General features: G+C 52.3%; 1 protein-coding gene across 1 annotated transcript; it reads right to left on the bottom strand.

The window, feature by feature from the left end:
* Positions 1 to 714: 714 nt before the first annotated feature.
* On the bottom strand, positions 715 to 24,758 carry Doc2b (double C2 domain beta). The gene is made up of 9 exons (XM_051179981.1): positions 24,155 to 24,758; positions 15,721 to 15,800; positions 11,663 to 11,737; positions 10,338 to 10,447; positions 10,122 to 10,248; positions 6,832 to 6,989; positions 2,389 to 2,470; positions 1,351 to 1,447; positions 715 to 898 (listed from the first exon to the last, which is right to left on the bottom strand). The coding sequence occupies exons 1-9, from the start codon at positions 24,531 to 24,533 to the stop codon at positions 762 to 764; spliced, it is 1,245 nt and encodes a 414-aa protein (XP_051035938.1). The 5' UTR covers positions 24,534 to 24,758; the 3' UTR covers positions 715 to 761.
* Positions 24,759 to 25,937: the final 1,179 nt, after the last annotated feature.

Below are 25,937 nucleotides of genomic sequence, written 5' to 3'. Positions count from 1 at the left end.
ATAGGTCCACAATGCCATGGAGCCTTGAGGTATCCTGCTTAAAAACCTAATGCTGCCCCAGAGCAACCCTAGCCTCCCACGTCTCCCTGTCTGTGTCCCCTGGCACCTTACCCCAGCCTTCTACTCACTGTATTTGGCTTTCTCTTAGCTTTAGAGCCATAGCTGGCTTTTCAAGGCTGTGCTGAGCCCCGACTCCCCCCAAGACGCTTTCCTGGCCCTCCACCCTCCAGCAGTAGCATTACCCACAGCCCCTGTAGATAGCTGGCTGCTCCTGTGTGCCTCACCCCTTTGTGGCAGTGTGTTCATCCAGATCCCCTCCTAGACAGGGAGTCCCCACCCTGGGAGCTCAGACTCTGTCCACCAATGCCAGGTGAGTAAATTGGAAGCTCCAGTTGGCTAGATTGTCTGACCTCCAGTCCTAGGCTCCACCTGCTCATAGTCCTTCCTCTGTGGCCTCCAGGAAGCCAGAGCACCCCACTTCCAATAGGTCCTCACCCTAGGCAGCCCTTCCTCTGGGCGGAGCTGAGGCTGAAGTCTCCCAGAGCCAGCTCTCCTAGGCCCCAGGGGGTTGAAACAGGTCCAGTGTTGTGTCTTCCTGTCCCTCTGACTGGGGGCTGGGTGCTCTGTGGCCTCCAAGCAGGGGCTGCAGTGGCTATGTCCGAGCAGACAACCTGGATCTTGCCCATTGTGAGGGCCACAGCCCTTGATGGCAGGGCCTGTGTGGACCGGGTGGCATGGGTGGGTGGCAGTAGATGGGACAGTCAGTCGCTGAGCACAGCCCCTGGGAGCTCATTGGTGAGGGTGTGCCAACGTTCAATCCTCTTGTCCTTGTTCTTCAGGCAGTCAAACCAGTGCTTCAGGCGCTCGCCCTTGGCATTGATGCCCAGAACCACTCCACCTGTGAAAGAGGCCAGAGGGGCAGCCGGGGATTTGGTGACCCAGCTGGGCCCTCCCTCCTGCCCAGTTGTGGGTGGACAGTTTCTGGATTCCAGCCACACCCTGCCCACCTGACCCAGTACTTGATGTCATATTCGTCCTCTACCAGGGACCAGTGTGGGCTAGGGTGCAATGACGCATGTTAGGGACTGTGCACCAATGTCACACCCACCAGAAACTTGTGGTCTCATGGGCTCTGAATCCAGCCCCGGGGGCTGACCATCATCCCTCTAGGTCCCCCACCAACTGCCATAAGCCCTTCCAGGGCCTCCTTCCCTGTCTGGGCCTGTCTTGTCACATGATTACATTTTGGAGAGTGTCCGAGGTCCCATTCACTAGGGACAAGTGGCTCTTGGGTCCGTATCTGCCCAGGACAGGCACACAGCTAAGCAGCACCTCCCTTGTATCCCTTACCAATGAAATCATTGGATTTTCCAATGTCATAATCCCAGACAGTGACCTCCAGGCTCTTCTTGGCCAGGTCTCCATGCTTGATCTCATAACAGAACTCCTGCTGGCCAGAAGAGGGTGTTAGAGCCAAGGCACGTGGCTGAGAGGGGTCTGTGGTGCACTGAAGGACAGAAGTGGTCAGGGTGCAATGCCTCTAGCCAGTCTGCCTGCTTCTGCTTGATTGGGGTGGGGTGGGGGGACTCACCAGGCCCTGCCCCCATCCACCTTCCCTTCTGTCCCAGAAGCTGCTCCCAGGTGCTGTGAGACCCCTGGCTGCAATTAATTGTTCAGTAAAGAATTTCTGCCATCCTTCCCCCTTGTCCTTTGGGGCTGGCCTTGCTTCTCAAGCACCTGCTGTCCCCTCTGCCTTTGAGTCCTTCCTTGGTCATGAGTCAGGCCTGAGGTGCTCTACTCAGTGAAGACCTCCAGGTCTGGGTGCCACCCTCTGCTCTGAGGACCTGGGCATATACTTGACCTGTCCGCCCTTTAGGCATTGTGCCATGACCTTTCCGTCTACAAAGTTCAAGCATGAGAACTGTGCAAATGAGTTCCAAAAACAAACTGCAAAAATGTCCCATGGTATTTCAATAGGTTTGTGGATTTTCTCTTGACTATTCCAACCCATCCTGCCACACCTGCTGGGGAGCCTGGAATTCTCACATCCCACCTAAAAGGTCTCCCCATTTTCTCCACACCTCCCTTCCCAATCCTGTCATCTAGAAGGGAACCCAGGAGTCACTCAACATTCTCTTTTCATCCCTTCCTCCACCAAGACCTTCTAGAAGGCTCCTTAGCTCCATGAGCTTCCCCATTGCCTAACAGTCTGGTGGAGTCTTACCCACCATGGCTGATGGCTTTTCTAGCAGCTGCTCCTCACCCTCTCTTACCACTTTCCATTTCCTACAGTGCCCCTCTGAAAACCAGGCCTCTCCAGAACCCCACCCAGCCCAGGGGAGCCCCACAGCCCCCCATGAAGCCCAGTCGCCTCCAGCCCGGCCATACCTCATTGAACTCCGGGTTTAGCGTTTTCTTTTTCACCGCAGTCTTATGTTTGGATTTCTTGTCTACATCTGGCTTCAGGTATCTGGAATGATAACTGGGGGCAGTCAGAGGCTTGGAGAACTGTGGGCTGCAGATAGTCCTAGCATAGTGCTATGGGGCTCCGCCCTGGAGATGCATTCCTGGCTACTTTTGTCCTAACCCTGGAGTCCCCAGTCTGCCCACCTGTGGGCAACACTGAGGTGGCTGCCTAGTTACTCAAGCACCAACTAGTCCCCAGAAGAGGGTGTTATCTTTTCTCTGGAAATCTGATCTTTGCAAAGCTTGCACCTTCCACAGGAAAGCCAATTTTGTAAAACAGAGTTTGTCCCTTGGTCAGGAATTGTCATTTTTGTTTTGTTTTAGCGAGAGGTGGGATGGGGAGGATGGGGACATTCCAGCGCTTGACACTGAACCCAAGATCTCATGCATATAAGACAAATGCTCTACAAACTGTTCTTAGCTCCAGCACCAAGAGCCAAGAGCTTAAATATGCACCCCCCCCAGATTTATTAAGAATTCACACACCATAAACTCCACTCTTCTCAGGCGTAAGACTCGGTTTTCCAGCATATCCCATGAGCTGAGCAAGCATCACTCCTTTGTTGGAGCCTTTGAAAGGTTCTCGTTTGGCAGTTTTGCCTTCAGAGGTGGCAGAGCTGATGCCCTTCCTTCCCTAGGCTCCCCCACTGCCCCCCACCCAAGACAGGGTTTCTTAATGTACCTGTGGCTGTCCTGGATCTTGCTCTGTAGACCAGCCTATCCTTGAACTCAGAGATCCACCCGCCTCTGCCTCCAGGAGCTGTGACTAAAGGTGTGCACCACCACTGCCTGTCCTATCCTTAGTTTTAATCCACCATAGACCCAGAGAGGTGGAGTGACTTGCCCAAGGTCACATGGCTGGCACAAATGCTGCTTGGAAGCCAGGCTCAATCTCCTTTCTCCATGACAGGGACGTCCTTCATAGGCTGGGGATGCAGGAGGCCTCTGAACTCTCTTTGTAGAATCTCCCACCCTGTCCCTGCACAGACAACTGTGTGACAAATGCCTCATCTCTGCTAAGTGTGTTCTGCTCAGTGGATGGCATTGGGAACCTCAACACAGTAAATGACTGGTTTCCTAGAAGGTTAACATGTACAAACGCATGCTGACAAGGGTCAAGCCTCTTGCCTGGTTTTTGCCAAATGTTGGCCTTGGAAAAGCTGAGGGCTATTGTTTAAAAATCCTTACTGGAGGCCTGGGTGTTATAGAACAATCTTTTTTTTTATGTTGTGAAGATGTGTTGCTCTCATTAGTTTAATAAAGAGCTAAATGGTCAATAGCTAGGCAGAAAGAGGTTAGGCGGGACTTGCAGACAGAGAGAATGGGATGAAGAAGGGCAGAGTCAGCTGGGCAGTGGTGCACGCCTTTAACCCCAGCACTCAGGAGGCAGAGACAGGCAGATCTCTGTGAGGCCAGAGAAACCCTGTTACAAATGACAATGTATAAATAGAAGGGCAGAGTAACCAGCCAGACACAGAGGAAGCAGGACGTGCATAAGATGAGGTAACAAGCCGTGAGCCACGTGGCAGCAAGTAAATAGAAATGGGTTAAGTGATAAGAGCTAGTTTGAAATAAGCCTCAGCTAATGGCTGAACATTAATAATTAATAAACAGTCTTTGTGTGGTTATTTGGGAGCTGGCTGGTGGGACAGAAAAGCCTGTCTGTAGCTAGGGGATTCACACTTGCTGCCCAAGCTTGCCTGTGTGAGTGTGAGTACTCTGCTGATCTCTGCACACTATGTGTGCTGAGCACACATAGTGGAAGGAGAGAAAGGACTCTTATAAGTTGTCCTCTAACCTCCACATGCATGAACATTTTTTTAGTCTCCTAGGATGGTTAGGATGACTCTCAACTCCTGATCCTTGGGCCTCCAGCTTCAATTTGAGTTCTGTTTGATATACAATACTGACTTGTTAAAACAAAGATTACAGAGTGCATGTTAACTAAGATTGGTGGTAAGGGAGAGAAATGGAGGTGTATAATGATAAACACTTCTGGGTTTGTAATTTGTGCCATAGTTAGTCTTGTCATATAGTCTGGTTTCCTTGGTACTCAGTGTAGCCCAGGCTGGCCTTAAACTCCCTACCCTTTAGCCGGGCATTGGTGGCACATGCCTTTAATCCCAGCACTCAGGAGGCAGAGGCAGGTGGATCTTTGAGTTTGAGGCCAGCCTGGTCTACAGAGCTAGTCCCAGGACAGACTCAAAAACGATACGGGAAACCCTGTCTAAAAAACAAACAAACAAACAACAAAAAACTCCCTACCCTTTGCCTCTACCACCCAAGTGTTAGGATTTCATGTGTGCACAGCCTTGTCCAGCTTACAAATTATATGTTAATGGCAGCTTTACACACAGTCATCCAAAACTGAAACAACCTACATGCCCTTTAAATGACAAACTGATGAACAACGAACTCATGCTTTACATACATGATGAAAGCTATGCAGCCGTATCAAAGATGGAGTCTCCAGTGTAAACACTTATGTGGATAAACCTTGGACAAATCACTCATTGCAGAATCCATCTGATGTTTCATTTAAATCTGAGAGAAGCGAAGCTACTGGGATAGACAGGCAACAGGCCAGACAGATGCCCGGAGCTAAGAAACTTATGTGTTAAGAGCAAAATAGCTGGCTTTCTGTACCCGCTGGTCCTAGACTTTCAGATTCAACCAACTGAGGGTTGGATTTGGTGGTGCACGCCTGGAGTTCCAGTTCTCGGAAGGCTGAGGCAGGAAGATTACAGGTTCATGGCCTGCCTGGGGTATTCCTGACCCCCAAAGAAAAGAAAGGAAGAAATTTCACCTGTACTGACCCCCTCCAGCCTTTGCTCATCATTACTCAGAGATAGGTAACAAGTACCGACGAGGTCCCAGCGGCAGGGAGGAGCCCGGAGCTGTGAAAGCATCCTGCTAGGGCTTCAGTCAGTGTGCCTGCCCAAGTCAGCACAAAAGGAGACCCCGGATTCTGGGTCACCCTCACACCACCTGGACTTGGGAGTTTACCCAGCAGATTGACACTGAACATGATTTAGAACGTTCACGCCATGTTGGTTCTGCATCTCATTTCTGTCTGAAGAGAAATGAAGTGTGACAGGTAGAGGTGACAAACCAGCTGACCTTCTAATCCTGCTGCTCCACGCCTCCCTGTTTCCACTCAGGAATGCCCTGCATGGTTTAGGAAGTGCCGTGGCCCTCAGCGTCTGTGGGAGAAGGACTCCAGGGCACAACTGTAGATGCCCAAGTCCTTACATTAAATGAGCTGGCATCTGCACAGGCCCTGCCACAGCCTGCCGTAGACTTCTGAGTTGTCACTAGGTCATGTGTAATACCTAAGCCACTGAAATGCTGCATGCTTTTATCCTGTTGCTTAGGGAACAATGACAAGAAAAAGTCTGCACATGCTCAGAAGAAAGCTGTGTTTTTAGATTTTTACATTTTTACATTTTATATGACTGTGAGCACCTGCATGTATGTATGTGTACCATGTAAATACCCAGTACTCTCTGAGACCAGAAGATGGCATCAGAGCCCCTGGAACTGAAGTTACAGGAAGCCATAATGTGTCAAGCTAAATTCTTCCCCAAGGCTTCTCTCTGGAGAGTGTCCCCATGACCTCAGATGGCACACCATTTGTGCAGAGCTGCAAGCATTGAAGGTGGTTCTGTGGTACCTGTCCCCTTCCTCTCCCAAAGGCCACCTGCTTCTGCCTGCCTCCTGGATCTCTGAGTGCAGCTTAACCCAGCCAGGTCTACTCTTGCAGGGTCCAGACCACTGGTACGAACCCTAGCCAGTGTCTGCCAGTACTGTCAGTGGTAGGGAGGGTACACATGGCTGTGCACACACAGGAAGACTGAACAAAGGTCTCTTGCCAGCTCCCCTAGTCTCCTGGCACTGGCCCTGACTCCTCCTCCTTGCTTGTGAGCCTGGATCACTAGTGGCCTTGCATCCCTAGGTCCCAGGTTTGATCTCTAGTACCCATATTCATGTGTGGTGGTTCACATCTTCAACTGTGGTGGTCAAGAGGTAGGGGCAGCAGGATCTATAGTTCAAGGTCATTCTTGGCTACACAGTAAATTCAAAGGCAATCTGGAATACATGTGACCATGTTCCCTGTCACTAAAAAGAGATGACTATTCTCCCGGTGGGTGATCCTTCTGCAAGGTTGTTTCCCTACCTATGAAATGGGATGGTTGCCATTAACTCTAGAGTCACAAAAGGCACACAGAAGAAAACACCCTGATGAACAAAGCTCCAGTGCTCTGAGGCAGCCCTCTCTGTGCTTGTCCTGCTGGGCTTCAGCTCCAGCCATGTAGGACTCTAGTTCTTTCTGGTGAGCAGGCACAGGCCTGGGTGCACACTCACGTTTTCACATAGGGGTCCGAGTAGCCATTAGCATCCATAGCGGCCAGGTGTGCACAGCGTACAATGCCCACCAGCAGGCCCTGCTTCTGGGAGCTGTACTTGAGTGAGATGAGGATGCGTCCTCGCTCCTCCAGGGACTTGTCTTCTGCCTTGTCCACCTGTAGGAGAGGGTGGTTACTCTGCTGTCCTTGTCTTCTTCTACCTTCTTGGAAGCAGTGAGGCTGTCCACCCCCCTAGTGTCTACTTGCTGATACCCAGCTAGGCTTGGACATAGAGATCTATGGAACCCAGGGCCTGGGAGTGCAGCTCAGTGATACAGCACCTGCCTAGCACAAGGGAGGTCCTTGGGTCCATCTCCAGCTTAGGGAGGAAGGGAAGGAAGGGAGGGAGGAGGGAGGAAGGAAGGAAGGGAAGGGAAGAAGGAAGGAAGGAAGGAAGGGAAGGAAGAAGTGGGCAAGAGGAGGAAACAGAGACAGACAGGCAACTTCTATGTCCTTAAGTAAAATTTTTCTGGAACACAGCCTGGCCCCTCCATTTTACATCTCTCCCGAAGCTGTTTTTGCCTGCAGTAGAAGTGAGTGGCAGAGATGGCCTGGTCTGCAGGGCCTGATGTATTTACCACCTGGGTAGGGAGTCTGTCCCCCAGCCTGCTCTGCCTTCGTCACACTCAAGCCTTCTCTGTGGACTTTAGCTCTGAGCTGGTGCCCTCCTCTGTGTCTTTGATCAGTTTACCCACTCCCAGAAATTTTGCAGGGTGCCCCCCCCACCGCCAATGGACTAAAAGACAGAGCTTTGCTATCTTCTGAGCTGGGCCCCTTGGGAGATGCCCAGTCCCTCCCTTAGGGTGAGACTTTAGCTCTAGGCCTCCACATCCCACTCCTCCATGTCTTGACAGCTGGAGTCTTCTCCATTTCCCATCATGCCCTAAAGTCATCCACACATGCACAGTTAGAGTCCCATGTTCCCTGAGGCTCCCTCCTCAGGATCTGCCAGGCTCTTCTTTTATAGGCTCAGCCTTTGCCTACAGCTGTGCTCTGCTTGGGACTGACCGTGTCCCCATGTGGCCAGGTCCACACCTTCCTGGAAATGAGAGTCCTGTGAGGTGAGAAAGGGATGCCTGTGACTAATTGATCCCAGCACTCACCCTGAATTCAAATACAGCTTTGTCATCCTTCTCAACCCAATGCTCAGACAATAGTGCTGGTGTGTGATTCTGGGCTCTACATGAAGTATATATGAGCAGGGATATTTCCAAAGGCAGATGACATGATCATACTTTAGACTGTTTCATTTGACCACCACTCAACCAGGTATTTAGTTAGAACAAGTAATGTAGCATATAAAATCTAAAACCACCAAAATGTGTCCTTGCACAGAGTGGTTATCCAAAATGTCACCCCGGTGGTCACTACGTATCTTCAAGCTGGCCAATGAGCAACATAGTAAATTCAAGGGAGGCTTAGCAATGGCCGAAGTATGTCTCAGGAATACTCACAACACACATGCATCCAAATTCACACACATGTACACACATTTAAACAGAGTGCATATGTGTATATACACTCCCTACTCATTCATGAATTCATGTGCACAGAAAGTCTTGAGTTTTTTTGTTTTTGTTTGTTTGTTTTTCAAGACAAGGTTTCTCTGTGTAGCCCTGGCTGTCCTGAAACTCACTCAGTAGACCAGGCTGGCCTTGAACTCAGATCCACTTGCCTGTGCCGCTGTAGTGCTGGGACTAAAGGTGTGTGCCACCATGCCCTTCCAGTCTAGTTTATGTCTGAAGTCAGAATTCATGGAGCTGGCAGCGCCTTCCTGGGGGGGACGGGCCATTTGGAAAATTTGTGTTAGCCCTGGCAAGTGACTCATACGTCATATCAGCAAATATTCTACCACCAAACGTGCAGCTGAGTGAAGAGAATGCCATGAGAATACAATCTGAGAAAGGCTGGCACAGAGGCAGTGTCTCAGGGACAGGGTGGAGTCCTAGGGCTGGGCCTGGGCCTAGCTTGCTGAGTGTGCATGTCCCAGGCTCCAGCCCCTGCCAAGCCTGGTGTACGGGGTAAAGCTACGCTTTCTCCTCACTGTTTCCTTGGCTCAGGGTTTGCGGAGACAGTCACGTCCTGAGCATTAGGTGGTGGAGCGCTTAGCCTATCTCTTGGCCCTGATCACTGGGGCTCCCCTAGACTCTGCCCCTCAGCCCCTATAAGCCAGATAAAGGAGGGGTGTGGAGAGCAGGTGGGCACAGGAGGGGTTGGAGAAAAGCAGACACCAAGACTCCGGGAGGGCTCAGCTGCTGAAGGTAATTGGGGCCAAATTTGTGCTGACATCATGCCGAACAATTACAATGTCTAGGAAAGAATTATGCACTGTCTCCTCTGGGAATCCCATGGCACTCACCTAACATGTTCCAATTGAGTTGCACCTAGTAAATGGCTCCCTCTTCCATCTGTACACCCAGGCCCCAGACCTGGAGCTGCCCTGCAGGGGGCCTTTGTCCCCATCCTGCCCCCATTCCTATCTGGTTCTTAGCTCCAGCATTCACCTTCCTTCTCTCTCTGCTTCTGGCTCTTCTGAGCCCAGCAGACAGGGAGCCTGTTAAGCCACCATCATGCCCTGCCTTGTGACATAAGCCTGTACTCTTAGTTACTGGGAAAGCTGAGACAGGAGGATCAGAAGTTCACTGCTACAGAGCAAGTTCAAGGCCAGTCTGGGGAACTTACCAAGATTCTTTCCTATGAAAATTAAAAATGGGTGGGGAGATGGCTCAGTCAGTCAAGTGTAAGTTTGGATCCCCAGCATCACTGGAAAGCTCTGCATGATGGAACAAATCTGTAACCCTATCACTGGGGAGGCCAGTTAGTGGGAGACCCTGCTTGAAGAATGAGATGGAGAGCAATTGAGGAAGACACACCGTGTTGATGACAGGCCTATTCACTGTGCGCAATTTGTAAAAGTAAAACTTAAAAGGGCTGAGGATATAACTCAGTGTGGAAGAGTGCTTACACATACAAGGTCTTAGACTTAACCCCAGCACTATTGGAATTGTTACCTTGGCTTAGCAACCTCTATGGAAGGTGAAATGATTCCCTGCCACTTCTGTGACCCCCCCCCCAGGCTTGCCCCCTCTACTGTGCTGTTTGCTCCACAAATTAGCTCTGCTCCTGTACCATCAACAGGCAGGAAGTCCCTTTTATGTCACTGCAATGGTGCCTAGAACACAGCATCAGCACATAGTATATGCTCAGTAAACTCATTTGGCTGGGGCGCCCGAACCTTTCTCCACTCACCGGCAGCTGTTTCTCCAGGCAGATGCTGAACGTCTTGGTATGGTTGGGCTTTAGCTTCTTCAGGGGCACTCGAGTCTCACCGATGAACTCATTGTGGCGGAACTTGTCCTCATCACACACGGAGATCCTGGGGGCGATTGGCTTCCACAGTCAGTGGGAATTCATAAGTGGTAGGGTGTCCCCGGGTGGGGTGTAGGCACGGGGGCCCTCACCCACCTCAGGGTCTTTCGGATCATGTCCTCGTCTGTGATCCCGTAATAAGTGAGGGTCTCGTTCCATGTGGGGTTCAGAGTGTTCCTCAGAGTTTTTGTTCTGAGCTTATTTGCCTAGAAAAAGAGAGTTATCTTATTGGTCCTGAATGAGTGTGGCTGAAAAGCTCGCCAGCCTGCTCCCTCTACCATGGAGACACTATCTGAGCCAGTGGAGAAAGTGAAACTGGCAGTGTTAATTAGCTAATAGAAAAACAGCAAGCTTATTGGAGGCATGTGAGTGGCCCTAGAGTAGCAGAAGTCTTTGGCAACAAAAGACAGCCAAGAGAGACAGGACCAGCACAGCTGGGAGCTCAGCCAACTTCAGGCAGGTCAGGGGCTCAGCTGGAGAAGCAGGAAGCCTCTAGCTTAAAAAGGAAAGAAAATGACTGTCCCCAGAATGGACAGGCTGGCATCTTGACTTCTGGTCCAGCCAGTGCAACCAGTCTTAATGGAACAGGGAGGTGATGGTGTGTTTAAATGGCTAAGCTGAATTTGTTGAGGCAACCACAGAAAGCTAATGTGAGGAGCATCCTGACCCCAGGCCCTGGTTGCCACAGAGGTGATGGCTATGGGGTGGTTCTACATGGGATGGGAAGTTGCCTCATTCCCATTTGGAAGCTGAAGTATCCAACTTAATAGGAGTCAGCTTAACCAAAGTTGCCCCCCATTATAAGAAGAGTTCGATATCAAGACTGATCATGTCCCAAAGCCAGTGGTACAACTGGACCACTTTCCTGGATCACCAGATGTCCCCTTTACTCAGGCTGTTCATTCTGCCTGGGATCCATGCTTTCCTAGTGGAAACCTTGTGGGTGGAATATTGCCTGTGCATTTCCATCTGCTTGCTGGGCCTCCTGGTAGGGGAGCAGGAAGGGTTCTATGATCAAATAAACCAGACTAATGCTACCCACTCAGTCCCCTTTATGAAGCTACAGAATGGCCCATCAGTACATAGAAGTCTCTGACAGATCCTGCCACCAAGAAACCTGTTTAACAGTATTTCCTTTTTAGGCAGATGTTATGTACCCCTGGCTGGCCTGGATTTCACTATGTATGTAGAACAGTCTGACTCACGGGCATCTGACTGCCTCTGCCTCCCGAGTGTTGTAATTACAGGTGTGCACAATTACACCTGACCCCATAGAGATTCCCCCCCCCCAAACTGGCTTCATATGAAATGTAACCTGGACATTCTGTGGGGCCCATGTAGCAGATAGGTAATGGACTCATGAGGTCCCAGGGAGGCCATGAGTGCCAAGTCAGTGTCATGTTTGGGGCAGAAATCCTCACCTTGCTGGCTCCAGGCAGCAGGTGTAGTTTGACGTAGGGATCAGCCAGTCCATTGTGGTCCATCGGCTTCAGGCCCTGAGCAGAGACCAGAAGAGATGAGAGCAAGGACACAAAGGGTCTGCTGACGGGGCCTCCGGCCTGAGTCTCCAATCTCCCTGAAGATGGGAGGTTCTCAGGGACCAAGCAGAGCTGCAGTGAGCTTCCCTCCCCCACACTTCGTGCCCAGGCCCTTTCACTTTCTACCTTCTTGACAACTGAACCCAGAGAACACACCTCACTCTAAACTTGGGGAGGCTGGTCTCTTCCCACTTTCTGGACACCACCCTCTTGTCGTGTCTTCCTTTTATGATTTGGCTATATACTCATCTTCATGCTCCTTGTAGCAGCTGGGAGAGCACTTTGCTCCAAGTCTGGGAGGCCAGGTGAGACTGCCATTTCCCTCTGCATTTGCTAGTTCACGTCCCTGGAAGTCACAGGCTGCCTGCCATGGAGGGTCCTTCCACAAGATGGCAACCCTTGCTAACGATTTCAGTTGCCAGCCCAGGACTGTACAACTCAGGGGAGGGGGACCCATAAGGGCCTCAGCTAACCTGGGAATTGTGTTTGCTCTTTTCAGTGGTGAAGGCCCACAGGGGCTGGGGAGGCAGCAGAGGTGTACATGGCCTACATTCCAGATGGGTTAGCCAGGGATGGCTCCGCTTCTGGCCAGGTGCCCTAGACCTTTCTCCCACGAGGAGTTCTATGGGCCTGGAGGAGCTTCCAGGTGGGGCCACCCATTGTTTCTGTTGTGCTGTGGCCCCAGGCCCAGGTTTGGGAGTTGGCATAGCCCATGCACTTCCTAGTTTGTGCACCAGACACTTCACTGTCTCAGCTTTATCACAGGCAAAGAGTTAACCAATGCAGTCTGTGTGCAACAGAGCAAGGAGGAATGCAGATGCAGGGTTAGGGCTGCAACTTCCCTCCCCAACCCCCCATCAGAGAAGTACCTGGGGTAAGGGTAGGTTTTAAGCCAGGCCCAGACCTACTGGGGCTTGACCTGGAGGCAGTGATGTGCTTTGGTCAGGGTGGCCTTTCACACCCAGCTAGCTTTCCCCTGCTAGCTCCTCACCCCATGGAGCAAGAAGCATGTGTCCTGGGGGAATCTGGTGACCCAGCCTGAGTGGGGATAGTCGAGGGCTCCTGTTTTATTTCTACAGTTCCTGCATAACTGCCATGTTTACAATGTTTCCACTGTTTTCTTTTCCCTTTGACCCAGGAGATTAGCCAGAGATATTGTGAGATTCATTTCTAAGGCCCTGGGGTACCCATAAGGGCTGGCTATGACAGGGGGCAGCTGCCATGCTAGGAGGGCAATGATGCCCACTCTGCCCTTTGGTCCTTGCTGTTACATCCACACCCTTCTACCTGGCAGGTCCTTGAACATACCAGAGGGCCACACACTGGACTAGAAGCAAGGGCTGGTGGGCTCAGCCAGAGGCTGAGTGGCTATTCCAAAGGCTGTGGCTCTTTGTGTTTTGCTGGGCACTGCTTGGAGGTGAGTGCCCTAGGTCCACCTGTGGATAGATGCAGCCACTGGGCACTCCCTAGCTCAAGCATCCTTACTGGCCTTGAGCCTGGGGTCTGCCCTGCAGCATGGCAAGGTCTCCCAGGAGCTGACTGAATCCAGGAGAGAGGGCAGGAGGCTGAGTTCAGCCAGAGGTAGGAAAGAGCCCGTCAGCTTATTGTGTTTGCAAGAGATAAAAACAGATGCTACTGTCTCAGAGAGGGGCAAGGAGGGGCTGTATGGGATGGTCCTACTAGCACTGGGTTCAGGAAGTACAACAGACTCCCTTCAAACCAAGTTCCTGTCGTCTCTGCACTGTCCAGGGGTTACTGTTCTTTAGGCATTTGGGACTAGAACCTTCTGGATAGTCAAAGCTGAGGCTCTCAGTGCTCAGCCTGAAGAAGAGGGACAGACACCAGCTAGTGAGATGGCCTGGTGCACAGGGACAGAAACTGCATGACTTTATATCTACAAGGTCCCTGGAGACGGTGAGGAGGGGCAGCTTGGGCCAGGCAAGGAGAGGCGAGGGGACACAGGCAGCTGCTCTATGGGCAAGGAGTTTCAGTTTGGCAACCTGAAAAGGCTGTGGGGTGGACAGTGGTGATGTAACACAGCCATTTGAGTGGCCTCAGCATTCCGCTGCTAAGTTTCACATGTCTGATATGTTATCACAATTAAGAAGTAACACTGCTGCTAGGCAGTGGTGGCACATGCTTTTAGTCACAGCACTAGGAAGGCAGGGGCAGGTGGATCTCTGTGAGTTCAAGGCCAGGCTGGTCTACAATGCTACATAGAGAAACTCTATCTCAAAAGACAAAAAAAAAAAAAAAAAAAAACAGCAAGCAGGCTGAGCAAGCCAGTTAGCAGTACCCCTCCATAGCCTGTGCGTCAGCTCCTGCGGCCGGGTACCTGCTCCAGCTTCTCTGGATGATAAACTACAAGCAGGAAGGTGAAATAAACCTTTCCCTTCCCAGGTTGCTTTTGGTCAGTGTTTTATCAGAGCAACAGAAAATTAGTTAAGACACCAAGTAAGGGTGAAGCTTGGGAGTCCATATTCCATAGAAGCGCCAAGAGGCTCTGTGTGTGAGCCCCGCTTCAGCTTACACTGTATGGATCCCCTTTCGGGCCCCAGTATTTCCCAGGCCTGTCCCCCCTTTTTTTGTAGACATTTACAGAGAAGAACAGGGCCAGCCATGGTTCAGAGGACTCTGGTCCCCACCTCTGCATACACCAGTACCCATGTAAATCTGCGCACACAGACAGACAGGCAGGCAGGCAGGCAGGCAGGCAGGCACGCACGCACACACACACACACACACACACCTGGAGCAGGGAGAAAGTAGCAGCAACCCCAGGATTTGAGGTGGGGAGGAAAAGCTGAGCTCCACTAGAGTGGTTTGACGTTGGTCCCCAAGCAAGGACAAGCTCTGCTAAAGCAAGGGGAGGGGGAGGCACTCTGCCTGGGCCTGCAGCCTGTCTCACCTTTCCAGGCTAGAGTCACCAGGAGGTCCTCTCTGTTGTCTAGGCTATCACAGCCTAAAGGTGCCAGTGGAGTGGGCAGAGACATAGGGTCAAGTGACTGGTGACTGGGCCTTCAAGTTCCCAACCTGGTCTGCAAGCCCAGTGTAGACAGTTCCCACCCTTGCCCATGCCTGTCCACATGAGTGACCCGGGCTGAGTAGGGGTATGGTGTGGGTTGTCCCTCTAGGCAGGCACAGAGCCAAGGGCAGCCCCTCCGTGGTTGGGTGGGTTGGAAAGAAGCACAGAAAGATGCTGCAGGTCAGGGATGCTGGGTGAGGTCTAGGCCTGGCAGCATTTGGAAACTACTCCATGTGTGCTGGGCTGGCTCAGGCCCCTCCACAGCCCTACTAGGGTCTCTACTGGCCACATGGACCCTTACCTTTCTGGAAAACATCAACTTTGGCACCTTCCTCCCAGAGGGAGCAGAGTGAAGGGAACAATGAGGTTGAGAACATGGAATGAACAGACACAGGTTCAAGAGCAGATCCACAGAGGAGAGTAGGGGATAGGACCTGACCAGGTCACACTGGGTCTGCAGATGTCCATGACTCCCCTCACTCAGCAAGGCTCTGATGCTCAGGCCCAATGGCTCCCACCCTGCCTGGAGCCTAGCTTCCTTCAGAGGCACCTGTGCTTTCGGCATTGTAGCTGCTTAGTGGCTTCAGGGAGCCTACGGGCTGGAACTTTGGAGTGTGGGGGGGGGATCCAGAGATGGTAGTATCCAATCAATCCCATCCCTCCCACTGCAAGATAGGCCCTCTACCTTCCCCCTTCTTCAGTGACCCCTCCCAGGCTCTAAAAGCTGCCTGGCTCTCTGCAATTCCTACCCTGTCCTTTCTGAAACTCCTTTCCCCAAATGCTTTACTGGACAGGGTCAGTCTGGGAAGTGGGCTGCTTATCCCACATAGCAAGGACACCAGGAAACTTGAACAGCAAGGATAGACGGGACTCTGCCCCCTTCCCAAGGCTGGAGCTAGGCTGGTGCAGGGCCTACCTTGGCCTTGCTGATGGTGCAGTGCAGTGCGTTGTTCTCCTGGTCATAGAGCAGACTGAAGTCCAGCGTACCCAGGGCAGCTATGGGAGAAGGAGATGTGAGTCAGACACCAGCTGGAGGGGAGGGGCAACACCTCCCCTTTGTGGCTTCAATAGCTTCACTATTATTACTTTATGTGTGTTTATTTGTGCATGTGTGTGCACATACACATGCCAGGGTATGCATGTGGGGGCCAGAGGACAACTTGCAAGAGTCAGTTTTTTTCTTCCACCGTGTGGGGTATGGAGCTTTAACTTAGGTCATCGGAGTAGGCAGCCGAATCATCTCGCTGGCCCAACAGTCACACTGTTTTTCAAGATTAAAAGATTTATTTGGTGGTGTCTGCTTTTAGTCCCAACACTTGGGAGGCAGAGGAGGGTAGATCCCTTTGAATTTGAAGCCAACTTTCAGGTTAGCCAGAGCTACAAAGTGAGATCCTGTCTCAAAAATAAACATATAAATAAATACAATTTATTTGGAAGAAGAACCATAAGGTAAATATGTCTATCACAGTCCTCAGAATATGTGAACATGAGGGCGTGAGAGGCAGCTCAATGGCTAAGAGCACTGGGTGTTCTTCCAGAGGGTCCAGGGTCTTTTCCCAGCAGCCACGCAGTGGCTCACAGCCATACAGAACTCCAGTTCCAGGGCCCGACTCTCACTTCCGTCTTCCGTGTGCACCAGGGTCACACTGATGCACAGACGTACACGCAGACATAATAACCACATGAATAAAATAAATATAAGCAAATACACAATTAAAAAAAGAAGGGGTGAACATGAGTCTGTGGAGGCGCTGGTTTCCCAGCGCGCTCACGTGGCACACAGGTGACACTCCCTGACACAAACCCCAACACGACAGTCTCTGGCCCCACGGACACCAGCTGTCTCCAGCGTCTGTCTTCAGGCTGCTGCACAAACTAAAAGGCAAAATCATTTTTGATTCTAAATGGCTGGAATTAGTTAAAGCAAGAAAAATACGGTTATAGCAAGGCTTATTGGAACCACACAGAGATGGCACTAACGCCATTTTAAATTACACAGATGACTTCCGTGTGGAGTTTAAGGAAGCAGACAAATCCATGGCACTGAGAACCATTGGCAGTTGAATCTGTAGAGGCACAGGTTCAAGTTGACCCTCAGTAGGCCAATCCACACGTCTCAGGGATAAAGCAAAGATGCAGACAGGAGTGTGGTTCAGGGGTAGATCACTGGCCTAGACATTGCAAAATAAAACAAGCACTTCAAGTTCTACCAAAGACAGTGAAAGTCTGCATGTGTTACCAGCATAACTGTTCTTTCCAGGTAACAGGTGAAGGTGTAGGGTGTGCCACTCACTAACTTTTGGGCCGGGGAAATCTAGCTTAGTAGTAGAGGCTCTGGGTTCAATTCCCAGCAAGGAAAGTTAACAAATAAAGAATGTTACTGTATCCAGCTCAATGGTTGTGACAACAGAGCAGCTACAATATGCCAACCTCTTTATCTATCTCTCCCAAATGAAACACTAAACCCTCAGAGGGACAACACCCTGCCACTGTTAGATGAAGAGGTTCAGGGATTCCGGGTGGATCCACCTAAGCCCCATGATCACAACCAGGTAGGTGGCTCAGAAAGGCGCTCTCAATCCCGACTTTGCACTGTCTGTCCTGTCCCATGGTGGTGCTATTGTGAACCAGATGGCTTGGGTCCCCCACATAAGCAACCACACACAGTGGCATGAGAAGGCAGAGGCTTCTCCAAGAGGCTGCAGGGCCTGACCAGCCTGAGTGGCTGACTGTTGATTGAGCCCCAGGTAACAACTGACACCACAGCTCCCTGGTCTCCCCAGCCCTGAGGACCTAAGTGTGACAAGCCAGCCGGGTCCTCATGCTGCTGCCCCCAAGTCTCTCAAGAGCATCAGTAAGTCCCAAGGGCCAGGCAGAGAATGCAGCAGTAATTGGGTTCAGCTGCCACCTTAGGAACAGTCACTTGCTACAGCTGTGGCCTTCTATGTCCCGAGGGTTCCCAGCAAGAGAGCCAAGCCAGGGTCTGAGTGAGAGAAATCTTTGAAGTCCCCAGACAGCAAGATATGCATGCTTAGATAGATAGCTCCAAATCTCTGATTTGCTCTCAACTGCTCAACATGGCACAATATTGTCTGGTGAGCCAAAAGCCATGAGAGCTTCAAAAGAGACTCCGAGCCCCAGTGTTCATTGGGCCAGTGGGGGAGGCTTCTTGGAGGAAGTGATGCCGCACCCCAGACAGATAGTAGTTGGCCAGCAGTATAGGGACTTGGAGGGGACATCATAACCATAGGTATCTGGCAGATGGGGGTTGATGGCTGAAGTGATGCTGGGATGAAGGAAGAGCTGGGCTGAGACTTTGTCCCCATCAGGATGCTGCACCAGATCTTGGATGGATTCTAAGTGAACATGCATCTGAACTATGCCTGCCTTTACTACCAAAGGCAGGCCACATCATGATAGCCTTTGTGTCTGGAGGGAAGTGGGTACATCAAGGGCTATTCTCTTTGTTCTGAGAGACATGTGGAACTGTGTCAGGTTCCCTACATCCCAACAAGGTGATGTTCTTGTCTTTCTATGGTGCAGTTGTGAGTGTGAACTCTACAGGTTCAAATCCCAGCTCAGCATGTCCTTGCTGTGTGACTTCAGAGAGCTTTCCTCAGTTTCCTCATCTGCAACCTGGAGACAGCTATAACTACCTCTTGGCATGTGGGGCCTTTCAGGTGGTTATAGGAACAGCAGATACACTCTGATGACACTTTTAGAGGTCTGAGTTTGCCCCTCTAAGGATTTTCTGGAAGGGACTGCCCTCAACTGGATCACCTGCTCCCTACCTTTGGGAACACGGTATAGAAGCGGTCCCTTGCGCTTTTCTGCGCTTTTCTGCGTAAGTGGAGTCATTGCTCTGACTACAAGGATTCTGCTGTGGGTCACAGTCACGGCCAGACAGAGGATGTGAGGTGATTGCTCCACTAGGGCTCCTAGGTGCAACCTCACTTTCCTGCCTCTTTCCTTTACTCCTACCTTTGGTAGCACAGACATCTCTTTCTTTTGTAAACCAGACAATTAGAACTGTGTTCAGACTAAGAGGTCCTAAGTCTGGAGTGAGTTGCAAGTATCTTCCCCTAATAGAAAATGCATGCATTAGCGATGACCACACTGGGCCCCTTTGCTGCAGCATCCTCTCTCCCAACAGGTGATCAAGTGAGGATGCTGTGGGTGAGGATGCTACAGATGAGGATACCAGAACTGAGGATGCTGAGGGTTGGGATGCAGTGGAAAAGATGTTGTGAGTGAAGATACTGAGGGTGAGGAAGCTGCTGGTGAGTCTCTTGAGGGTGAGGATGCTTCAGGAGAGGATACTGTGGATGAGATGCTTCAGGAGAAGATGCTGAGGGTGTGGATACTGCGGGTGAGGATACCATGGATGAAGATGGCTGAGGGTGAGGATGTTGCAGGTGAGTATCCTGAGGGTAGGGATGCTGCAAAGCACCATTGCTTTACTGCAGTCACCTCGCTGGGCTTCTGCAACATCATTCTGCAGAGCTGATGGCTTCACATGATAGTCAGTTTGCATGATGTCCAGTTCAGGCTACCTGCTCCCTGATGATCTCACCATGAGGACACTGCCTCAGGCACCTAGGGGACCAGCAAGCAGCAGATGGTCAGTGCTCATGCTGGAGCCACTCAAATGGCTTTGCTGTCCAGTCACTGCTTAGCAGGAAGGATTTGGTATGATACCCCATGCTACAGCACACACTCTGTGATGTCTGCCTGTATCCAAACCCCAGGGAATGTGCCCTCTTTGGACACTAACATCTGTTACCACCACCAGAGAAGGAACAGTGCACCCAGTATGTGACCAGGAAGGGACTGATAAATGTCTAATGCCACTGAAGTCCTAAAAGAAATTCTATCTTGTCATTAGAAGCCCGGTCATCATTTTGAGAAACTGCATGAGTGGAGGAGCTGTCTTTGGGAACACATGACCCAAAATTCACCCTTTCCTTTTGAAGAGATGAGGCTTAGAGATGGGAGGTGGCCATGTGTGGGTAGTCCAGCAAAACTAGGGAGTCTGCCTTAAAAGCCCAATGGCTTCCTGAAAGTTTTCCACCATTCTGTGTAATTTAAGTCCTGAAGCTTTAGCTATGGGGGCAAAAGGAAGGGGCTGGGGGCAGGGCTCAGCAGTATAGCCCTTACCTCACATGAACAGGGCCCTGGGTTCTTGCCTCAGCAATGGGGCAGGGACTCACTGCTAATCTGAAGGGCCTGAGGAGGGTGACAGTGAAGGCACTAGCAGGGCTCAAAGGACAAGAGAGAGTGCCTTTCTATGAGCCCCAGGATCCTGAGGGCCCTGCCCTCAGAGCCACTCAGATCACGTGTGTTGATGAAAGTTTACATCTTTGGAAAAATAATGAAGGTTGGTCACTAATGGGCCTCTGAGATTTGTCACCGGCTTGCTGATAATTATAGTGCTTTAATGGGGCTAATTCAGAGAGAATCAAGCTCAGGCCCCTGTTGCTTCCTCTGAGGCTGAGTGTTCCCCAGCAGGGCCTGTGCAGACAGGCAGCTGGCCATGGCCTTGGTCTGCACTTGAACTCACTTGGCCCATTCACCCCTGGGAATCAGAAATCAGTCCCTTTTGCTTTGCAGTTGGGAAAAAAAACATCAGCCTCTAAAATAGTTTCCCTGGAGCCAGTGGGATGGCTCAGTGAGTAAAGGTGCTTGCTTTTGCAAGCCTGATGACCTGAGCTCAATCCCCGAGATACACATAAAAGCAGAAGACCCAGCTCCCCAAAGTTGTCCTCTGACCTCTGTGTGTGTGCTGTGGCAACATGCACCCATTCACATCACACATGTGCAATTAGAAATACAAGAAAATGCCTTTTAATTGGTAAGAAATCATAGAAAACTATCGAGCCTGATTTGAAAGCACTTCATAGGGGATGAAAAGGCACTGCACTTGGTCGGCACCATGCGGGAGGATGCAGAGGACTAAGTGATACATGCCTATTTCACAGAGCCTAGAGACAGAGCTCAGACTTCAGGCATCTCTATTCCCTTGCTTCAAGCCATTCAAAAGTCCATTGCATCCAAGACAAAATCTGACCTCCTTGGTTTGGCATGTAAGTTTTTCTTTACACTCACTCGACCTCACCACTCTTCCCTTGTCTGCATTTTTTACACATTGGTTCATTTGTTGCTCCCCCAATACCCCCCTTTCCCTCTGCTAGCCTTCTTTCCCCTTCCCCCAGCTTCAGAGCCTCTGTGGATGTTTGCCTCCCTATCCCTCACTGCTGATCCTCTTGCTGGGTTTCTGTGAACATCCCAAGACCAGAGGCTGTGTGTGGTCCAGCTCATGCATGGCCTCTGTGATCCCCATATGGTGCCTGACACACAATTGGTATTGCACTGTTGAATGTGAAAGAATATGATGGACATCTGGCCAGAACACCACTGAGGCCCACAGGTTCTGGGTGAAGGAAGAGGCCACATAAATCAGTAACTATTGTTGGGTCTGCCCATGCCCAGGAGAACCTTCCCGGCAGACCCAACAATAGTTCCCCACTTCACTCTTGCTCCAGACCTCTGTGGGTACCCATCCTGACCTAGCTGAGTGAGTCAATTGGGAACACAGACACGTGATGCAATTCTAGCCAATAAGACAAAAGGACAGGTCTCCTGGGGACTTCTAGGAGAGATTTTTCTGGATCCTAGACATGACAGTAGAAATTTTTTTTTTAATCAAATCTAGGACCTTATTGCTATATGTGATGCCTGGACTCACAGCAGCCACCTTGGATCATGAGGGTCCTGTTCAACTGATGGAGAGTAAGAATATCACCGTGACCATGTTTTACATCTGACGTTCCTCACCCATATGCCCTTGGGAATAGGGAATCTGCCCTGATTTTCAGTCTAAGAGGAAAGAGCTGTTTGAGTGAGTGGAAGGACTGACAGACGCCTTGTCACTAGGGCTGCTGAGGGCTGTTCAGTGTCTGCAGCAGGACCTTTGCTGCACTGCTGGGCAGAGCTTCTCTGAATTGATTTCATGGTACTTGAAACCCAAAGCCTCTTAGTCACTGCAGCTTTGGGGTCTGGGTTCCCTCTTCAGATGGGAAGCAGGTAGCTTGGGACATCGTGAGCAGAGGCCTAGAGTGGTGCCATCTCTAAACTGGCTTTCTAAGCTCAGCAGGGAATGAAGGCTGGTGTGTGTGTGTGTGTGTGTGTGTGTGTGTGTGTGTGTGTGTGTGTGTGTGTATTCATGCTCAAACGCTTTGAGGTAACCAGCAAAGGAAGGGTTTTTAAAGAGGAGAACAGGGCTAAGTAAACAGGCAGTTTTAATCCTCTGCTTGGACAACAGAGCAACCGCCCTCATTTCTTTCTGTCCGAACAGATAATCCAATAATTAGAGCAGTAAATAGCATAACCCTGGCTAAAGCCATAATGAACCATCTGGCTTGAATCACTTAGGCTTATTCTAAGGGATCTGGTTGTCAGAGCTCAAAGGGTGCACAGCCTTGGGTACCAGGTACACGGTGGTCTTACTCAGTGTTTCCTCACCAAGAGCTACAATTCTCACGCTCTTAGCTTGAGATGCAAGCCTCCTGCCTCAACCCCATACCCACTTCCTTAGCACTGCAACCTCCAGGCCTCCTTTGCATGCTTTAAGTGTGTCAGAGGTCTGGGTGTGGCCGGTCCCCAGGATCAGCTGAGAAAGCTGTATCTAGGACCCAGCTTATGTGAGCCTGTCCCCAGCGAGGACACCTGTGGCTGAGCCCACACACTCAGCAGGGTTCCAATGCACCACTCCCAGCTGAAACAGTATTGTGAAAACACTGTGGAGTTGACTAACAGGAGATGGGGCTTCTGGCCTGTTTTATTCTTTCTGGTAGATTCCAAGATAGCCAAAATGACTAGGTTTCTCCCCTCTTGGCTATGTTATCCCCTGGGCCTCTATGGCACCTGGAGTGTGGCTCGCAGCACAAGCACAAGCTTCACCCATCTGCTCACTCCCTGGCTGCAGGCGTCTCAGGTTGGAAATGGGAACTGCTTCCTATCCGTCTTCCCAGGATGGTCCTGGATCCCCCAGGGGGCTGACTGAGGTCCTAGTTAGAACCTCCCCAGAGGCCAGTCAGCCAGGGGGCTATCACACAGAGTTCCAGGAACTGGGCAAGGGAGTACATCCAGGGCACAGTTCTGCAGACTTTAATAAATTATGCCCTCCCAGCTTTCTGAAGTCTGCAGAATAGCAGAGGGTGAGGGTCCCCAGCCTCTATGTTTGGGGGTTCAGGCAGTGTTTGCAGCCCAGGCTTGATCTACTTCTGTTGATGGGCTTCCTGGAGTGAAAGGAGTCTGTTCCCAGGCTGGCACTGTGAACTCCCAACCTCAGCTTTCAGAGACACATGTTAATGCTGGGGAAACCAGGCCCTAACTCAGAGGCCCCGAGAACTGCCAGGCCAGGCACAAACCACCAGTGCTGCACCGAGGAGGGGCTGCTTTTGCCTTGGGGAAGCTGGTGTGGGGAACCCCCCCACACACACACACAACACAGTGCCATAACACCCATGACTAGGTTTTGAGGCTGGCTCTCAGGTCTAAGTGAATCAGCTTGGAGTCACAGCTGGGCTGGGGCTCTTCCATGGAGCGACCTCCACCCCACTCCTCAGTAATTCCATTGGATTCCAGCTGCAACCTCTTTCCTCCTTGGCTACCCGGATGGTCCTTGGTGGACCGGGCCAAGCACTCTCAGGGACCACACAAGACAGCAGGAGTGCTCTTGGCCTGGCTCAGGAGACCCTGGTATTGGCTGTCTCCCTGGAGCTGAGCCCAGGAGGAGAGGGCTGGGGACCCTCCTGCTCCGAGGAAGCCGCGTAACAGGTGGGGAAAGGTCCTCGGCCAGGGCCAGCGCCGCGGTGGGGTCTGTGGACACGGGAGGAAGAACCGCCAAGGTTTTTCCAAAGGACAAGCGGCCCCGCGGTCCTGCTCCTCGGCCCGCGCACGAGCAAAGCTGCGGCGGGCGGCGGGCCGCTGGGCCCGCCCTAGCCGCCACAAGGTCCCCAGCTCGCCCGGTAGCCACTCCGGGAGGCTCGCAAGAGGGCTCTGGGGCCGGGAGCCACAGCGCGACCCACAGCAACTGGTGTCTTCCCGGGGCGCAGCTCCGCCCTTCCCGGGAACAAAAAGCCACCGCCCGCGCTGGAGCTCCCGGCGCGCGGGCCGAGTAGGGGTGCGGGGCGCGCTCTGGGGAGCGGAGGCCCGGAAACGGGGCGCCCCCAGAGGATGCCCCCAAACTTCCCAGGTCTCGCGTGCGGGTGTGCTGGGCAGCCGTGGCGCATGCCCTACGGGGACCCAGCGCGGGGAGGGGGCGCGCGGCAGGAGACTGGGAAACTTACTGCAGTCGTCCGACTCATAGCCGTCGGCGTCCGGCTCATCCTCAGGGGGCTTGGCGGGCGGTCTCGAGGGGCTGGGGCCAGGGCCGGGGCTGGGGGTCGGGCTGGCACCGTAGGCTCCGAAGAGCTGGTCCACATCCTCATCGTCGTCGCGGCCGCCGTCGGAGGGGCTGCGGGGGCCGGCGCTGGCTGCGGGTGGGCGCGCGGAGGCGTCCGGGGGCGCGGGGGCGCGGGGTGCAGCGGTGGGGGGCAGGCCCCGCGGGAAGCGGGGGAAGTAATCGGAGATCTGTTTGATGGGTCGGATGGGCCCGGGGCACACGTCGATGGCCATATGCTCCTGTATGCTGATGGTCGCCTTCTCCCCGCGCCGCCGGAGGGTCATGCAGGCAGCGCCGCCGCGCGCGGCCCGGCCCGGCCCGGTGTGACCCTGGCCCGGGGGCAACTCAGCGGGTTCCGCGGGGCTCAACGGGGGCTGCGGGCATCGCCAGAGTGGCCCCCGGACGGCCCTGACGCGGTTGCTGCCTGCTTGGTGGCGGCTGGTGAGAGTGAGTGTGGGGCTGGCAGCAGGGGGCGGGCCCAGCCCGCGTCACCCGGCAGCAACCAAGCGGTGAGTGTGCGGGCTGCGCGCGCGGGCGAGCGGGCTGGCGGGCACAGAGAGCGAGGGAGCGAGCCAGCCAGGAGAGCAACCGCTCACTCGCGCTCACACGGCGCGCACACACACGCGGGAGACGCGCAGGGCCACTCACAGCCTTCTTCCCTCACACTCGTAGGCCGGGACCCGCGTGGCATTCTTTCTGTGTGCCAACCTGTGGTTGCGGGGGTGGGAGGGGGCGCGTCCACTCTTGAGGGACATGTGCAGGTGTGCGGGGCATTGCAAACACACAAACATGCTTACAGACACTCGTGGAAATGGTCACCCATTGGAGTTATAGGCTACAGACACATGCAGTGGTGGCAGATGCTGTGGCACGGTGCACCTCCCCAGCAGGAACATACACCCAAAAAACACACGTTCTCAAGGATGCCCAGGACAGTCTTCCGTGCTGTGCTCAACTAACAGAATCCGCAGCTATAGAAGCCATTTAGGGATGTGGACATGAACTCCTCAAAATCCCCCTCCTGTGCAGAGGCAGGTGGGCAGCCCACAGGATTACCCTCCCAGGAAAATAGAACAGGCTGTTTACATGTATGATATGTGCACCCCAGGTCGTACCAGGTCACTGCTGGGACATTTTGCTCACTTCCTCTCAGGTCACACGCAAATAGGAGCTTCTGTGACTTGGGCCAGGCTTCTCATGCAGCCCCGGAGTGGTTTGAAAGACCCACAAGGACAGGCTGTGTGAGGACTTAGACCAGGGCATGGTCAGGATTGGGAGAGGGAAGCCGGTCAGGGTAGACATCTCTGGGGCTATGACTGGCCCCCTGGCCAGGCAACAAAACAAATCCCTGTTGGTTTCTGGAACAGCTGTGCTGGGACAGGCTGCTGCTTACACAGGTGCTTCTCCAGTAAGCCCTGGCCTGGTGTGGATGGAATCCTGTTTACTCTGGTTTTCACTGACGTGTTAGGGGAGGCTTATCATTTTTGGCTATGTTGCTCTATTGCAGAGGTTCTCAGCCTGTGAGTGGTGTCCCATCGGAGGGAGAGGGTCCAACGACTCTTTTATAGATGTCACCTAAGACCATTGGAAAACAGAGGTTCATATTACAATTCATAACAGTAGCAAAATTACAGTTACGAAGTAGTAATGAACTGCGGGTCACCACAACATGAGGAACTGTATTAAAG

Source organism: Phodopus roborovskii, unplaced genomic scaffold, assembly GCF_943737965.1.
Source record: "Phodopus roborovskii unplaced genomic scaffold, PHOROB, whole genome shotgun sequence".
In the NCBI taxonomy this organism is placed as follows: Eukaryota; Metazoa; Chordata; class Mammalia; order Rodentia; family Cricetidae; genus Phodopus; species Phodopus roborovskii.
The sequence above is the reverse complement of the archived record's forward strand: the minus strand, read 5'-3'. Positions and strand labels throughout refer to the sequence as shown.